Source organism: Protopterus annectens, chromosome 11.part0 (assembly GCF_019279795.1).
Source record: "Protopterus annectens isolate FY-2018-M chromosome 11.part0, PAN1.0, whole genome shotgun sequence".
Lineage (NCBI taxonomy): Eukaryota > Metazoa > Chordata > Ceratodontiformes > Protopteridae > Protopterus > Protopterus annectens.
In genome coordinates, this window is record NC_056745.1 from 710,635,078 (window position 1) to 710,653,910 (window position 18,833).

The 18,833-nt window shown below is 37.0% G+C and overlaps 1 protein-coding gene across 1 annotated transcript in view; it reads right to left on the reverse strand.

Moving 5' to 3' along the window:
• ETV6 (ETS variant transcription factor 6) overlaps positions 1–16,603 on the reverse strand; it is a 1,357,390-nt gene extending 1,340,787 nt beyond the window's left edge. The window contains exon 1 of the mRNA XM_044088174.1: positions 16,060–16,603. Coding sequence (XP_043944109.1) covers positions 16,060–16,095 — 36 coding nt within the window. The 5' untranslated portion in view covers positions 16,096–16,603. The remainder of the gene's footprint in view (positions 1–16,059) is intronic.
• Positions 16,604–18,833: the final 2,230 nt, after the last annotated feature.

Consider the following 18,833-nt stretch of genomic DNA (forward strand, 5'->3'; position numbering starts at 1 on the left):
TTTCCTTGGATAAGCATGCAATAAAAAAAAAAAAATACAGGTGACTACATTTTTTTGGACAACATAACTTATCTTGCCACATGTTGGATTCAGATGTTATCCATGGGTCTATATCACTTTGTCAAATTGCTAATGAGCAAATACCTATTTGAACCAACACACTAATCAAACGGCAAATTTTTTAGGGTAAACAAATGGCTGGCCACCATCTGAAATTTGCCATTTTCCCCACTGTATAACAAGAAGGAAAAAGGGCAACCTTAAACCTGTAGCAAATTTTGCAATGTGGCACAGCACATGATCATTTCCAAACATGACATCCCTACTTCATACTATACTTCCACGGTGGTGCAGCGATAGCGTTGTTGCCTCACAGCAAGAGGGTCTCCCGTTCGATTCTTGGCTGGAGTGCGGGGAGTGCCTTTTGTGTGGAGTCTGCATGCCCTCCCCGCTGTTGGGTGGGCATTTGAAAGACATGGGTAAAAGGGTGTGCCTTCATTGAAGGTTGGACGTCAAGCTAGCACCTCGGCGTTCATGAAAATCTACTGCCAATCATTAGCGGACCAGAGTTCCGCTGTGGCGACCCCTAACCAGGAAAAGCCGAAAGACAACAACATCCCTATTTCATACTCACTTGAAGCTAAACAATATATAATATGCCTCTCTAATTACTACACTGAATAGGACTATAAAGCTGGTAGCTACATAACTATTTTCAATAGAGATGAAAGACAATAAACGCATCCTGGTGAAAGTCAAACCAAATTCTATTCAACAATTATCCAGCTTCTGGAACAAACTGCACAACTGAAAAAAAAAAAAAAAAAAAAAAGAACAGAGGAGCAGGTTCTGTGCTTCTTGATATGTTGCTTAAAGCTTAGGATTTCCAAATGGGGACCACCACAAGCAATACATTGCAAACATACAGTTATGAGCAAGCAACATAGGATTTAAGCAATACTGTTTTAAGCTTAAGCCATTGCACACTATATACAGCAAGGTCCCCCAAACAGTTAGTGCAAGAGCTGATGGTTCCAGGAAAAGTAAGTACTAACGGATATTGTTAAACAAGATAGGATGTCACAGAAATAAAACACTTTAGTTAAAACGTCCTTAGAACCAATCTTTCACATCTAAATTAAGATCATAATTTGTAAGAGTCTGCTACAGAATTACTCCAGTAGAAAATTTTGCATGAAATATCTAATTGACTGTGTGTACCTTCAGTTGTACAGAAATACCCAAAATACAGCAAAAGATCAACTACGTTATGTTGGGCAAGTTCCTAAAGCAACAGAGAATCATCATAAGCATTTCAATACAGAATGTTAAGTTACCCAAACTGATAGCTGGACAGCAGATGGCTTAGATACAGAAAAAAAAACAAACAGAAAAAAATTCTGCAGGGTCCACTTTAGTGTGTGTGTGCGCACGTGTTGGGGAGTGGGAAGAGTCCACACAGCCATAATAATATACCATTTGTTATAATAAAAGAACTGTAAAAACGAAAGGAAATTTATACCTAATCATATGCAAAATATGTTATAAAAAATTGCATTCTGTTGACAAGGTTACATTTTCATTCAGTAATAAGACAGACAGACCACGTTAAAATTTAGAAAGTGTCATCAATCTGCCTTCAAGACTGGAAAAACTACACCAAGCCTGGTGAAAGACAGTGAGGTTGCAGTTCTGTGAGGTTGCAGTTCTGCATTAGCGGTCTTCCTTTTCTGTTTTGGCATGCAACATAATGCAACCCTCCAAAACTTGGGCATCAGCTTTGCTAGAAAAGGCTTTCATTCCAGTGTTTCAGACTGCATTTAACATGGCATACATCTTTTCCATTGCTTCTCTGTTGTGCATTCTTAATAATGAACGTACATTTATTTACAAAATATTATGCCATATTTTTAAGTCAAAAACATTTTCATCAACTACAGATGTTTATATGGTGTCATGACACAGTCAGGTGAATCAGGTGTGTGTGTAGGTGTTTATTTTTTGTGGCTACATTAAATACACCAGAAGCCACTGACTACTTCAGGTGCAAATCAGAGCATAAATCCTTGGTACTTTAAATGGTTTTAAATGATTGGACAATACATGATTTTAGCCTACGCAAAAGTTGTATAACCAAATATTGTGTAATTTTTATTCCTCCTGCAGGTGGACCATGGCCGAAAAGGGCCCAAGGACCAGCCCACTCATCCAGTCAATAAAGGATAATTAATTAAAAATAAACAGCGCACAAGTACAACACAACACAATAGTGACCTAAGCAAAACAAATATAAACACTAAAACAACCAGTTTTTACATAAAGGTCAACAAAAATACAGAATCTGTGACAGACCTCAACTCAGAGGAAAAAGATTTTACCAAGTTTCAGACCATGAAGATAAAGGGGATTTATGAGCTGCTAAAAAAGTTATCCATTTAAAAATAATTTGCCCCAAAAGTACCCCTGATAGATAAAGGATTTTCTTTGAGAAAACACGTTAAAATCAACAGCCCTTTTTGTTCAGTTTAAGGGCATTTCTTCAAATGGCTAAAGGTGAGCTCCATAACACATTGCATTTCCTATAACAATTAACTCTTTGAAGAAGCTTCACTTTTAAACACTGCTAAAAATTTGTATAATTGACAATTCTAAGGGCATTTCTTCAAATGGCTAAAGGTGAGCTCCATAACACATTGCATTTCCTATAACAATTAACTCTTTGAAGAAGCTTCACTTTTAAACACTGCTAAAAATTTGTATAATTGACAATTCTTTTTTGCTCACTATTTTTTTCTGAACAGCTTTTATTAAAAAAACGGAACTAACATGTTGAAATACTACTATAAAGAACAAGCACAAATAAACAAATCAAACTACCAAAACAACAAATGGAGAACTCTTTTTAGAAAAGAAAATAGCATTTCTGAACTTATAATTAGCTGGAATATAATTATAAAAAAATGGAACTGAAAACAAATATGTATTATGAAAATATCTGAAATAAATAGTTAGCCAAAATTTCCTCAGTCATTAAATCCTTTCTTTAATTTATGCCTTAATGTCTCAGTGTATAAAATGGCTTTAAAAGTCATCATGAAGTTCCCTGTGTTCATTATGTTATACAAGTGTGTCCTTTTTATTCATTTAATATTTGCTAATCGGGTTAGTCTGCCATTCCGAAAAGAATTTTCAGTCACTACCTGAGCCAGTGGTAACTGCTGACACAAGTGGTAATAGATTGAGACAAACAGGTTTATTACGAATATCAATGAGGGTAAGTCAGAGTATATTTGATTTACATACATTATATACATATAGCTAAATTTGTTTACATTTGATTTACTCATTATACAAATATAATATGTAGACAGTTGGGTACTCATATCATTCACCAGACAGGGGAAGGGGACTTAGGCTTAAAAGCGTTCAGGTCAGCATGATGCATCTTGTTTCTTCCCAGGATCTTACATAACGTGACGCAGACGTATCTACTTGAATTAAAAAAAAAAATGCCCTCATTTCTACCACCAGCTATGGATTCAGAAAAGGATAGACCAACTCTTCTAGCTCAGTTTCTAATTGAAAAACAAACACCAACTGTCTGTAATATGGGGTTTGAACTACAATGAAAGCCTTCTCATACATATTAGCCATGATTATAAAAAAGATGCCAAACCAGGCTGAAGACCATGAACAGCTTCAAAAGAACACACTTCCAAATCCTTCTTTAGTGCTTTCATCCACATTTATTTACGTGAACTTCCTCAGAAATAAATTACATCTAAAAACCATTGCTTAAATATAGTTATTGCAGGAAATGATGTCATTAATTAAGAAAATATTTTTTCAATTAATTGAATTAACAATTTATGTATTATGATTTTAACATTCTACCTGATTCTAATATACTTTTTAAATTTACAACTTTCTTATAAGTAAATTTTGGTTTATGTCCTACCACCGACACCAATTCTCTGTTTCCCATAATAACTTTCCAGTTATTTTCTATAATAGATTTAATACTCCACATTTCGTTTACAATTGGCAGAGGAAATGCTGTTCTATACATTTGAAGTTAAAATCATAATACATAAATTGTTAATTCAATTAATTGAAAAAATATTTTCTTAATTAATGACATCATTTCCTGCAATAACTATATTTAAGCAATGGTTTTTAGATGTAATTTATTTCTGAGGAAGTTCACGTAAATAAATGTGGATGAAAGCGCTAAAGAAGGATTTGGAAGTGTATTCTTTTGAAGCTGTTCATGGTCTTCAGCCTGGTTTGGCATCTTTTTTATAGTTTGGTTTGTCAAAACGTTTTTTGGAATATTAGCCATGATTCTGACACAATCAGTCCTTTACTCTTGTTGAAGGCACTACATGACCTTGGTTTGAAAACTGATCTAGTCAACTGTTTCAGATACTACCCTAGTGGCTGAACAGTCAGACATTACTGCAACTAATCATTCTTAGATCTGGTTGGAGCGGGTGCATAGGTGAAGAAACCCATGGGAAAGCACATAACACATTAAAGTCAATCTGCTAATTTGTTAGTATCTGCAGACAAAACCAAAGTTTCTTTATTAAACTCAGCTTTCTACGTTACTTCCCACTAACAGGCACTATTGCTCCTCTCTCAACAAGTTAATTTGCCAAAATATGGATTTCTCCTCTTTTCTAAATATGCTACTTTTAAAAAGTTTAATTTTGCACAGATCAAGATATCCTATACTAAAAAGAGTATCTGTAACAAATTTTGCATAAATCTTACTGCCTTGTAGCTGTATTCAATGTCTTATAAACCCAGTGTATCATCTACGTGATGTATACACAAAATGCATGTTTCAGTTGACACAAGATGAGCATTATTAAACTTACCGTTTTTTTTTTTTTTTTTTTTTTTTTGTCTTTTGCCTGTTGGCCTGGGCAATGCTGGAAGAGAGTCACTAGGCTAGTGCAACTACATTAAATGAAAAATAAATCCAAGTTTGGCCCTTTTTCTTCTCCATTTCTATTAGTTATCTGTGTAAGGACCTGACAAATTGTAAACACTTCACTGTATATGAATGAGCTGTTCTGCCTGCCCATGGAAACAATGGTTCTGACATCACAGTCATGATGCAGTTGAGTTTCTCTAAATCCTGCATCTGGTTTTCTTGTGAACAATGCAGCAGCCCATTCACTGTTTTTTTTTTTGTTTGTTTTTTGCAAGAGGGAGGACACAGGAGAACCCTGCCGTGGTGTTAGATTCCAGTCTTGCTTTCACCCATCACAGTAATTTCATTATTGCAGACATACCGAACCAACTACAGGCTGCTTTAGTGCTAGTGCCTTGTAATCCACAAGCCCAAGAAATTTAAGAATAAAATCTATTTAGACAAATTTGTAGTATACTATTCCTGTATCACAATGGAGTTCTCAGCATAAAGTATACAAATTCCTCTAAAGTTTAATCAAAAAAGGTAAATGTATTGCTGTCAGATTGATTGAAATAACACTAAGTATTCCCCCCGTCAAAAATCAAATGATGGTTGGCTCTAACAGAAGGAAAGAGATCTGCCTATCACCCAGGCAACTGGGATTTGGCAGCCCTGGAAATAGAAGAGCCAACAAGAAGAGATAGGAATAAAGGGGGTTATGTCCACTTGTCTCACAGGGAAGGAAGAGATGATATGCCAGGGAGAAGTGTACCGGACACATTAACAATGTATGCCAGTAAGCGCAACAAAGTACAATCAGTTCAGGAAAAGGCAGGACCACAGTGGAAGCAAAGTGTTAAAACAGAGGTGCAGAGTAGTCTTGTAGTGCCCCGTTCCACAATCCTAGAGGGTGGTGCCTCCTGATAGGCATGTCACGTTAAAGGTGAGGACATTTGCCATGCTGGTCTGTAGCTCAAGAGCAAGTTTGGAACTGGCACAGGGGATGGGGGTTGGGTTTTAATCAGTCTGGGCACAATAGGACATTCTTTTCCAAATCAACCCACCCTTTGCCCCTGGCAGCTGAAGGAGAATGTATGAGCCAAATTGGTGAACAGAAGAGCTGATGGTTAGAGGTCGACGAAAAGCAAAGCCAAATGGCTGCCTGCCACAACTGCAGCCCCTTCTTATTCTTCCCTTCATAACAACCATACAATTTTCTATGAGCTGCCATCGTTTTTTTTTTGTTTTTTTTTTTTTGTTTTTTTTAATAAATCTGTATTTTAACTCACCCCATGCTCACAGTGATTCCTGACCAAGGGTGCCGTTACCATTCTTAAGCATAGGTTCTCCATCAACAAGTGGAAAAAGGGCCTTCAGTCTGCAACATGGTCACTCAAAACACTGCAAGCATCTTGGTAGTGAAGAAGGGCCATTTGCCCATTCAGTAGCACAGACTAGTTGATCTTGCTTCAAGGTGAACGGATAAATGAGGATTTTGACCAAACCATGTACTTTTGACTCTACCAGAAATGGATTTCTTTAGTCTTTCAAGCAGGAAAACCTGAAACTGTTGTACTAGATTTTTTGTTGTTATAATGTAAATTAGTTGTCTCAAGTATATTTATTTAATTTTACATTTGCTTACCAGGAAAGTCAGATTGGGATAAGGACCTATTTTCAGCAGTGGCCCGGGAAGAAAAGCTCCACATATAACAATACATCAAAGTTTATAGTTACAGATATTTATACAATGTAAACAAGAGATTTTTTTACAATGTAAAAAGAGAAGACAAACCATAACTACATAGATAAAGCATTTACAGTACTTAAAATAAGAATACAGGTACGGTTTACATGAGTTTAAAAAAGCTTGCAGTATTGAAGATAGCCAGAAAGTGAAGGATTAGCATGAGCAAGTAATTTTATAACCGCTTAGCCTGGACTATTGCAAGTACAAAGCCATTAGTCAGTTAAGAAACTTTTTAAAACTGCTTGGTGTTTATAGTGTTTTTCTAATGGTATGAGGAAGCAAATTTCAGGTTTTTGCTACTTGAGTATAGGGAATCTCCAGCACTGTGTTTGTGGATTTGTTCACCTGTAGTAGCAATTTGCTGAGCATAATCTGCGATCATCACCAGCAGTGTGTTTGGGGATTTGGTCACCTGTAGTGGCGATTTATTTGTTGAGCATAACCTGTGATTAGTAAAATAGGGTTGCAGAATGTTTAATGCAGCTGTTTTTTTTTCAGCCTGACATAGCAGGGTGTGTGTGCCATGGTTAATTGACTATATGACAATAGTTGTAGTAGCTCAAATCGGGATAGTTTTTTTAAGGTGTGGCAGTGGTACATCTGATGTGAACAGTCTATGGCAAATTTGGTTGTTTTGTTACAGCAGGTTTCTAGTTTCTTTAAGTCTGCCTTTTTAAGGTTGACAAGAATTGGGGAGGCGTACAGGAGTGTTGACAGGCAGTGGGTTCTAGCAATAGCTACCCTAGAAGTATAGTTTCTGTATAAAATACCAATTTTTTTATAAACCTTCTTAATTATGATATATGTAGGTCAAATCTTGGGTTACTATCAATTATGACACCTAGTAACTTTGCTTGGGTCTATATTATATCATCGAACGCTTAAAAAAGAGAACTATGAATAAATCGACCCCATGCAAGCGAAAGCTTACAATCTCGAAAGCTCAGAACAGTGTTTTTTTCCAAGGGAAAAAAATCATTGTTCCAAAGGAAAAAAAAAATTGAAAGAATACATAAAGTGGCCCCCTACACCCCCTGCTGTGGGGGGCTGTTCCCTCCAAACCCCTCTACTTAAATATACCAACTCCGAGATCGCACTACAGTGCCAAAAACGGCAAAGTAACGGAAGCGGCCAAGCAAATTCTTTCCCTGGGAAAGAATTTGCTTAAAAGCCACTTCGCTATTTTGCCTTTTCGTTGTTTTAAATTCGAAAAAGACACATTCGATAGAATGCGTCTTCGGTCATCTAATAGGAACCCCTTTGTTTGTGGTTTAGGAGTGATTTTTATGTCACTGACAGCAGTAATGAAGAAGGTGGTTGGGGGATTTGAGGTTCTAGTGGGCTGGACGATCATGAGTTTGTTTTTTTTTTCCCATAATTCAGTTTCACATAAGGACTTCTGGGTTATGTCTTGAAGCTGTTGTAAGATAGATGCAACGTATACAAGTGCTGAGTCATCTGCATATTGGATAATGGAAGCTAGTGGGGTGGTGGTACTGAGGTCATTTGTAATAAGAGCAGTGGACCAAAGACTGAACCCTGTGGGATACCTAATGTGACTGGGAGAAGCTGTGTTGCCATTTTACTGCTTGCTGGCAGCCATCTAGATAACTTTGGAACCATAACAGCAGATGGGTTAAGGTTTAATTTGGAAAGAATAGTCAATAATTTATGGTAGAAAATGTATCAATGGCAGAAATTAACCACTTATTTGAGGTGAACAGTTAAAGTTTAACAAAATAATCTTATACTTATGCCAGATCGAGTGCAAGGTAAGCAGGGAAAAGGACAATAACTAAGAGGAAACGGGCCAAGGAAATGCAGGGAAATCAGTAAAAAGTAAGTAATGTTTACAGGGAACCCCTCGACAGGAAGGGAGGGAGGGGGATTCCAGTAGTGTACACTCCCTAGGCAAGTTCTGTTCAATGAATACAAAACAAACAGAGTGAAATGAATCAGTCAGCATACACTGTAGAAGGATTCCTTTTCAAAGGGTTTCACAGTTGCTAGGATCTTTTTGAAGTGTGGCACTCATCAGGCAGGTACTGTCTGATTAAAGGAGAACTCATAGTATTTTTTTTTTTTTTTTTTTTTTTTTAACAGGGACTGTAATAGAAACAAGAAAATAAGAATGCTTACTATAAGGAGTATGGAAATGGTGAATAAATGAATGCCTTATAATGTAGGAAGAGAGACTATGTAAGCAGTCACAGGCTTAAATGCGGTACAATACAATTATTCAAACTAACCTAGCTGTGTATCAGTAAGGTACACTATTCAGTCCTCCAGAATGGTTTAAACAGTGACTAGCAGCATACAAGGACAATGAGACATTAGTTGTGGGAAAAGTTATATAAGTATGTATATACAAGTACATGAACTAAATTAAGTACAAATATATTACAGCCTTAGAAAGTCCATGGACAGTATTTGCACTTAGTAATTTCAAAGCAAGGCAGTTTAGCATGGAATCTGCATAGATAACTGCAATCACAGCGTTTATAACCTCAGTGCACTTAACAAGGTTCTCAGATCAGTATTTTCACTTGTAATTAACATCAGTGAGCACCCAATAACAAGTTCCACTGACATAATCACCAATGCACAATTATTCCCTTACCGGAGTGGTATAACTTTAAAAATGACTAAGGCTAACAACAACAAAAGAGTAAGTATTCAGCCAGTCTGCACAACTATAGTCCACCAAGGTATTGTAGTCACAGAGGGAAATACACATGGTGTTCACTATTCCTATTCCTGGTATGTAAGAAACAGAAAAATTAATAATGGTTCATTAACCTTCTCACATACAGTCCAATTATTTTACTCTTGGTGGCCTTAGGCTCTAGAGGGGAGAAGTAAAAATAACTTACTTGGTGAGCACACTACTGGAGACGCCAACAACACAACCGATATCTGGGGCTTAGTACAGTTTTAAAAAACTGTAAGCCTTAAAAAACTCCAGCTATACTGTCGCATATAGTCTACTCAGAGGCAATCTCTGCTTAGCATACAAGGCCATGTCAAACCCAGAGCTGTTGGACATGCTACACTTAAAGAAATCCCAATCCCTTACAGCCATACACTCCAGGGATCTAAACCTTGTCACCACAATAAACAAAACATGCTGGAGGGATAGGTTCTTGACCCAGAGACTCCCCACACTCTGGAATAGACTGCCCATACATGTCAAGCAGAGCGCCTATTTGGCACTCTTCAAAAGGAACCTTGACGATTGGATGGGAGAAAGGAAATTCACCCCAGGGATCATGTCATTTGCCCTGCTAGACAGGGGTCCAGGGAAGTAAATAGTGTGGGAAGAAATAGCCAGGGAATTGTTATGACTAGGCTTGTATAGGCCCTAGGGCCGACAGCCTAGTACCAACCTATGAACCTAAAATGGCGCCAAGTAGTGTGTTGTTCTGCACACAGTGGTCCGTTTGGTTACCATTTTTTTCACCTGTTCAAGTTCTGGCTAAAAAGGTTCCCTTGGCCAGCCTAATTTACCCGGGTAACAAATTACAAAATAAAAATCATTTGCAAACAGAAGTGTCAAAATTCCATTACATACATGCACGCATACATATGATAAGGTAGCAAGCAGACAAAAAGTGCTTTAACATATATCTCTATTGTCCTGGCCAGTTCCCCCTAATCAGTAAATACCAGTTTAAATACCTCAGGTCTCCCCTGAAAAACAGGACATAGCCCTAACAGAAAAACCCAGACAAAAAAGTAAATAATAATTAAATATCTTCTTGAAAATGTATTTAAACAACTAAAGTTATTACAAAGAAAACATGAAAGTGTGCAAGCTCATACTGGAGAAACACTTTTCTGTGCACTGAGCTGGTAAACCTCCATGCTTCACTGTCACAGTTTACAGGGCACTACGCACCTCTGGTGTGTAAGTCATTATTAAAACATGTTCAGAATCAGGCAACCTGTCTTACAACCATCTGTGCACATTTGCTGATGGTGAAAGAACTGCCTCTCTTCTATGTTGTAGTGACCTCTGAACTGATAACTGGAGGTGTTGGTGGTCGCAAAGGCCTTTGCTCCCCAAAAAGGCATACCTTCTGTTACAGTTAAGGTCCTGTTTACAACAGTTTCATTCAAAACAGCATCCAAATTGTTGGTTTTAAGTCAAGATGCACGAGATTTAAATTACCCACAAAAGTACTGACAATTAAAAAAATAATATCTTTGAAAACAGAACACTAGATTCTTCATTCATAGGCCAGTCCAACAGCTAAGCACAAAAAGGTCTCACACAGAGACAGTAGCTATTTCCATGACTCACAGCACTTCAGTTTGTATGTTTTACTACTCACTTCACTCACTCTGCATTTATTTTTGCTTTACTACTTTTCAACTCACTCTGAATATTATCACATCTTCTACCCTCTCAAATACAAGTCCTAATCACAACTTCCGACCAGTTCATGACGGACTTTTGAGTCACTTTTTCCTCTCACTTTCTGAACTGCTGGCTCCCAGCCAAACTAATAAAACAACTTACAAACAAAAGTAGTATAAACCTGCAAAAATTTCACTTTCTTTTTACTCTAGTGTTTCCTGGCAAAATTTCAAATAGTTGCTTTAAATAATGGCAACTGTCCCTAGGAAACAAAGCATGAAACTACAACAGGGGCGTTATGATTTTGCAGCTGTATTAAGACTTCTTCTAACTCAAGTATTCAGTCTCATCTGATTTGATAACAGAGAACAGCAGTGTAACAATTATTCTAAATCCCTTCAATAAACATTCTTGGCTTAAGTTAAGACACTTGTATATATACTGTCTTTACGATAACATCAAAAACCTACTCAAAAGACCATTGTTCAAATCTTCCCATTTATCACAAATTATAACTTCTAAAAAAATTAACCCTTAGTAAATGAACGTGTACTATAACTATTTCAAAATTTTCTTTTTTCTTTGTGCAGCTTGATTTTTCAGTTTCCCCAAATGCTGGCATTTAACTACATTGTTTTTGCCTCAGCTGTTTTGTGCAAGAACCATAATGTAACCTTCAAAATCCTGGAATATCAAGGTTAGTTTTTACTATCTGACTTTGCTTACAAATTACTGCCTTAATGGTGTTTTACTTGAGAAATAACCAACATTCTAGGTCTCTGAAATACTCATTTGATATACACAGCTGTCCACTAATCAAATGGAAGTGGGTAGATGATACATTTAATTACTAATCTACCCTGAGTTAATTTTATTAACTTGTAAAGTGACTTCCTTTGATCACTGTAGTGAATGCTGTCTCAGAAATGATGTTGCTTATGGACTGCAGCTCTAAAACCTTGCATAAGTTACAGAATGAGAAACAATGTATACACCAAAACAATATTCTGTAGCTCCTGTGGAAAACAATGCACAATTTGGGGATACATGTGTTACAAACCACAAATAATAAAAGCAAAAGAACACTGGATCATAGAAGCACATACAAGGTGCATGTCTAAAATGCCAGCAGTTTAAGTACGGAAAATGCTTAAATCATGAAAGTTAAACTAAACTAAACTAAAGTGGAAGTACCTAGCAAATCTAGGGCATGGTCAGCAAAGAATCTCATATGACTACACTGCTGCTGGTCAGACAGTTACAGAACAGTTTGGCTTTATTGGCCTGAAATTGTCCATTGAAACGACGAAATCAGAATTGCCATATAGCTGAAACACCTGATGTTCATTAGGGTCATTTGCATATATCCCATGTGCCTCTTAGGCTCTGATACAAGATGTTTGAGAGATCACTCAGTGGAAGTTCTAGCTTGGCTGGAGTTTTCATTTAGTTTTTACTTCTCTGTTTTAGTTTGACAGTTACAGAAAAGGTAAGAAGTGGTAGTGGCAGCCCACATCTATATGCAGGTAGTGGCAGCCCACATCTATATGCAGGAGCATGCACAGGCTTCGGTGACACTGTGGGTCTGCAGCAGACCAAAAAAAAAAAAAAAAGGGGAGTCCCTTGACTGAAAAATGAACACTTATCCAAATTGGTGCAACATGACAGCTACATCTAATACTGAAAGATATTAAATTCAGGCACAGGTCATTCTGCAGGACAGCTAAGCGGGGGGAGGTTGGGCTCCCACTTGATGAAATGTGGCATTCTTGACCCAGCCCTAATTAATTTATTGTTTCACTTATATTTGTTTACCAAGAAGGTCCGAATGGGGAAAGCCCTATTTTCAAGACAGGCCCAACTTAAAAGCTCCAACAAACAAAAGTAAATAGCATGCAGTAAACATAGACAGTGATACAACAACGTAGTAAACACTACAATAACACTATGTCATGAATACAAGAGAAAATAGTCCAAATGTACAGTTATGTAAAATCTTGTCACAATATAAATGAACAAGCTTATATTAATATTATCTGCTTATTCAAGTATATAAACACCATTCTTGGTGAAGAAAGACGTATATTAAAGAGAACAGCAGACACAAGTGAGAAAAAACACAAAAATGTATGCACTTATTTAATTAAATTAGTTACATTTGTTTTTTAAAAAAGTCTGACTGGAAACAAAGCCCCTTTTCAGTGGGGGGGGGCAGCAATAAAAGTTCTAGTATTACAAAAAAGAAATGCTTACAGAGTACATACAAGCTTGCAGGAATGCTGAGTATAGGAAATACCATTTTTATTTTATTTACATATTTATTTGTTGCCTATTTTCTTAACAAGGTAAGACATACAAACAAAAAGCTAGAAACTATTTCAGCAATTCATAAGACTTTTTATGATGTTATATTAAGTTTATGTCTGCATTTAGAGCTTTATGAATGTCTGTGCATCCACATACGTTTATACTTGGTTCACTGAAAATAAGCTGTACTTATAATCTACTTTACATTTGTGGAACCCTTCCTCAGAGTATCTACTACTATCTCCACTGATATTCTTCATATTTTCCACTGTGTCCTCCCTCACAGTTTACATAGTTGCCTACTGTTGCCTATTATTCCCTGAAAATAATTCCCATATGATGATCTGTAGCACTAATTTAACATGTACTTGTAAACTTTTCATAAGTCTAAAAACAGGAATGTTTTTTTTTTCTCTTTGTTGACTGGACAAAATGAATGGATCTTATGCAAGCCTCTCTCAGCTATGACCCAAACCACAAGGCCAAGGATATAAAGAGTAAATACAGGCACTTTCAAGCAGCCAATTACACATTACATTTTTGGAAGGAAACCAGTCTACCCGATGAAAAATTAAGCAAATGTGTGAAAAACCTTCAACCTCCATACAAACAATAACCAGAGAACAGGACTGAACCCCAGATTACAAAAAAAATCAACATGGGAACTTGGGTCACTAAACTTCCCAGCAAAACAAATGCATTAAATAAGTAATTTAAAATGCATACTGAAGCTCTTAAAAATGTGTTTCCCAGTTTATTTTTATTATTTTAGTGCTACTTCTCAGAGGTGGTGCTCCCCCTTTACACAATGTTATTTCTGGACCCATCCAATGTGCAGAACAATGCTGACAAAATGCCAGATCTTGAGAATTACTGACAGCGACCTGCAAGTACAATTAACAATTCCTTTGCTACCTGCAGAAAACATACAAGCTTTTATGAAACATAATTAATTTTTATTTAAACATCAGCACCAAAAACGAGCAATGTTTGACATGTAAACTCTGTACAAACTACACAGAAGTGTTGTCCAGTGGGTCTGTAAGTTTTCATGGTCCACCCAAAATGTCACAAGGGAGAATTTTTCTCAGCTTTTTCAATTCAAGACATAAGTCAGAACAGAAATGTCTGCACAATGTACCTGACTATACTTCTCAACCTCTTAGTACAAAAATCTGGAAAAGCCTAAAATAGGGGAACAAAGCCCCCAAAATAGGGACTTGTATATACTGGTCTTGTAAACTAAAAAGTCACTAGAATATCACAGGATTTCTGTTAGCATGCATTGTCTGAAGGACATGAAGTCTGAAAGTCAAATGTGTGTGTGTGTCATTACTTAGTGACTTCAATTCTCAGTGATTTGCCAGAAAGCCACATTTTTGAGGAACAGACCAAAAATATCAGGCAAAAATCTGGACATTCTTGGAAAATCTGGATAGTTGAGAGTTATGTACATAACTCAAAAAAATTTACATCAGAGATGTTTTCTGCCTCATTCTAGTTAGTAAAGCAGAAAAAGAAAATCCACTAAAACGTAAAAAATATACAACCTGTTTTCAAACCATAATGTCTTCCAGCAGTTGATTTCCAAAACGTTTCCTAAAATCAAAGTAGCTAGAACATCTTAGAAAAGCATAACTACATTCTATCGGTTTTAACCTAAAAAAAAAACATCAGATTAAATTACGCACAAATGTAGGAACTGAGGGAGTTCCGTTAACTGGCAGCGAAAAAGCCTCACACTCAAATGTTTTATCACATAGCCTAATACCAGGGCAATCAGTGGTCCAAACTTCTAAATATTAAATCGATCTTAAGAAAACAAGTGCATAAACTTTGCTTTATCACACAGCCTAATACCAGGGAAATCAGTGGTCCAAACTTCTAAATATTAAATCGATCTTAAGAAAACAAGTGCACAAACTTCACAGAGCAGCCAACATAATCTGCAAGAGTTGCATATAGAATGTAACGCCACTCTGCTACGGGTACTTTGGAAAGCATGGCTCTACATGCCACTTGTATGATGCATGATTTATATTCTTTTACGTCTATGACTTCAGAAACTAAAGACTTTTGCCATCATCCAATTGCGTCAGAAATGGTTAAATGAATTTATGATCTCCTGCTATGACAACATAAAATACTACAGTAGTGGGCATGATGTCATACCAGACAAGTGTAGGCTGTGCAGCTAGGTCAAGTGACAGGGGCCGCATTTTCCATGTCAGTCACAAAATAAGGACATAGTTAATACAAAATTAAAAGCAGCAGCAGCCGGGCTTGTGCACAAATAAGCTTTCCCAACTGTGTTTGCTCCCTGCGGAAACAGCAGTGTTACTGAAAATCGTTAAGGTTACAGCAAACGTCCCAAACGCCAAAGCAACACCAAATGAGACCGTGATGCCTGCCAAAACATCCGAAATATATACACCATGTAGCATCCATTACTAGTATCACCATATTTTCTGGAACTGCCAAAACATCCGAAATAAATATAAAATGTAGCATCCATTACTAGTATCACCACATCTTCTGGAATTGCCAAAACATCCAAAATATATACACTATGTAGCATCCATATCTTATGTAACTGACAACAGATCCAAAATATATACACTATGTAACATCCATTACTAGTATCACCATATCTTCTGGAAAGTTGTGTTTTATGCTGTCAATAAACCAGGCAGAATGGGTTGATAGGGCGCCATTTACCTTGATGCAATGCTGCTGACCAGGAACCTCAGACATGTCTCACCCCAAATCAGGAAGTTCTTTCTTTCTCTCTCTTTCTCCACTTTCCTCTCCTTCCTTGAAACAACCCAGAAATCCTCAGTTGGCCAGCCCTCCCCGGTCTGCGGGCCAAGAAGTTTCACTGTAAAGCAGTCTTTCTTGTTTTGGAAATATGTCAAGAGTTCAGCCTTAGGTTTTTGTAGAAAGGGAAGTAATTCCCATGTTTCCCCCCCTACCAGGCATACTACTCCTTACAGTGGATGTTTCGATAATTTTCCCTTCCTGGAAGAGAGAAACTGAAAGCCAAAGAAGACAAAATATTCTCCAGCGCTCAGTGAACTGGAGAGTTTGTGAGCTGAAACTGACGTGAATTCCCAGCACCGAGGACAGCCTCTTAAAGGCATAGTACACCAGGAAATAGAAGGTTGGGTACAACCCGGGATCGGGAAATCAAATTCAAAGTGGCGTTACAAGTGGTAAATGTTGAGAATATAACACGCAGTGGCCCTTGGATTTGTTGTAATATAAGTATAAGGAACGCTTAGAAAATAAAGTGATGAGACAATGGAATTTAAAAAATGAATTAGGAAAATGTGTCAAGGAAAAACACGCGACACTTCCTTCAAGTAACACTTCCTTTTCAGTTCTTATTACTGTTCGGCTGTTAAACTAACTAATTGTGGGGGAGAGGCATGGCAGCTACACCAATGAAATACCGTAAACAAACAGTAGGCAGTCTTGTTGAGTCAGTGTGTCAACTTTTTCCAAACCAGTCAAGCTTGATAGTACCTTGGCAAGACATGATTTGCTCAACAGAGTCCGTAAGAACGTACCGACAAAAAAACAGACTACAGTGCAATATGTATAACAATATTATTAGAGGTTCACATTATGTATCAATATACAAAATAGGCATTTGAGGTGTATGGGTGTGTGTGTCTTTAACAAAACCTACCAGGAAATTGGAGATCAAGTTACCAAACTGATCACTGGGAAATAAAACAAGTAAGGCAAAGCGGGAGGAGGGGTGGAGAGGAAAAGAAAAATGCATTGAAGCATGTGCAGTGAAGCAAGCAATAAGACAAGAGGAAGGACTTGAGGTAGAGTATAAAGTGAAATATTATCTTGCTTTTAAGGGAATGCAGGTTTTATAGGTGAAAGAGGGAATAGTCATTTTGTAAATCAGTAAGTTACCTGTGTTAAATGGGGTAAACAAAGTTAAAATAACCAGATTTATCTCTAAAATAGTATGATATATATTTTTGAGAGAACCACGTCAGTATCTTTGCCTCGTAATGTTCATGTATCAGTATAATGTGAAAGACAAAAGGTATTGAAATAATATTGAACATCGCTGATGTTAACTTTGATTTCTTCATAACCAATGTATTATAACACACAACATATTATTTCCTGTCAACTTTATGATTTCTTAAGACCGGTTTAAGTGTGTGTTTGTCTGTCTCTGTGCGAGTCTGTGTGTGTATATACATATATGTGTTTGTGTGGTTTTGTTTGTTTTTCATATAGCTCTTCTTGTCACAATACATGTAAAGTGGTGGATGAACTTACAATGAGCCACAACCATAGGATGTAAAAATAACAGGGGATATGAATCACAGATCTGTAGCACTACAAACTTAATACAGATTTTGTGCAGCACAGTACCATGTAGTCCAGCTGATCGTTTAGTATAACTTTGCAAGTTGCTAATATCAGCTTTCATGAACTGTCCCTTCTTGAGGTTAAGGACAGAAAAGAAAGGAAACCACTCAGCCTAAACCAGTGCTGATTATGTAGGTACCTACTCCTTTCGGCAAAGCTAAAGTGTTTCTGGGAGGACTTTTGCTGACTAGTTAATACTGCTGTTCTCATTACACTTCATTGCAGCTGACCTGATAACACCTGAAAATGTCAGCAACTACAATTCTGCTGGCATTCTTTCACTTAACACCCCCATGGTGCTAGGTAAATTAGTATATTAGAAAAAAATCTTGTCATCATTATGAATTTCAGCAGTATTCATGCCAGAGGTTTACTAGCAAATCATCACAAACATCACTTGCTCCAAACCACTAAATTAATATATTATTTATTTTAATTATGTAAATATTATTCACTCAGCAGTACAGCCTTCATACGGATCATGCAGAGTAAATTCCTTCACATTACCTCTTGGTGAAGTTTTATCATCATGTGTTATTAGGAATGAACTGTAGCTTGCTTTCTTTCTTTTACATTTTGTTAATTAACTACACTTCCTCTCAGCGGTCCTTTTCTTAAGACATGATCTAGTATTTGTTTGTAATGAACAAGGGAAATTTATCCAAAGCACTGGAGATAGTTCTACTCTGCAGGATACCCGATCCATGGGATTATTAACATCCACCCGAACTACCATCAGAATAAACAGAGGGGGTTTTGGTTGAATAGCTGATATGAAGAACTGTGCCTCAGGATTACAACATCCCTTCATGTCATAGTGCAGTACCAGCACAGAAATATAAAACCCAGTATCTGGTGTGAGAGCCATGGACTAAAACTAAATGCCAAGAAATGCATAACAGTTTCCTTCAGGAAGTCATCCACCCATGGTAACTAGTATATTTACAACACACTCCTAAGAGCTGACCCAGTAGTCAGGGACATGGGAACACATAGACAGTGTTATAGCCTTTGACCATCACTTGTCTACAGTAGTGAGAAAATCATTCTTTGTGCAACTTATAAACAAAGGTATGTTATCTAGGTCAAAG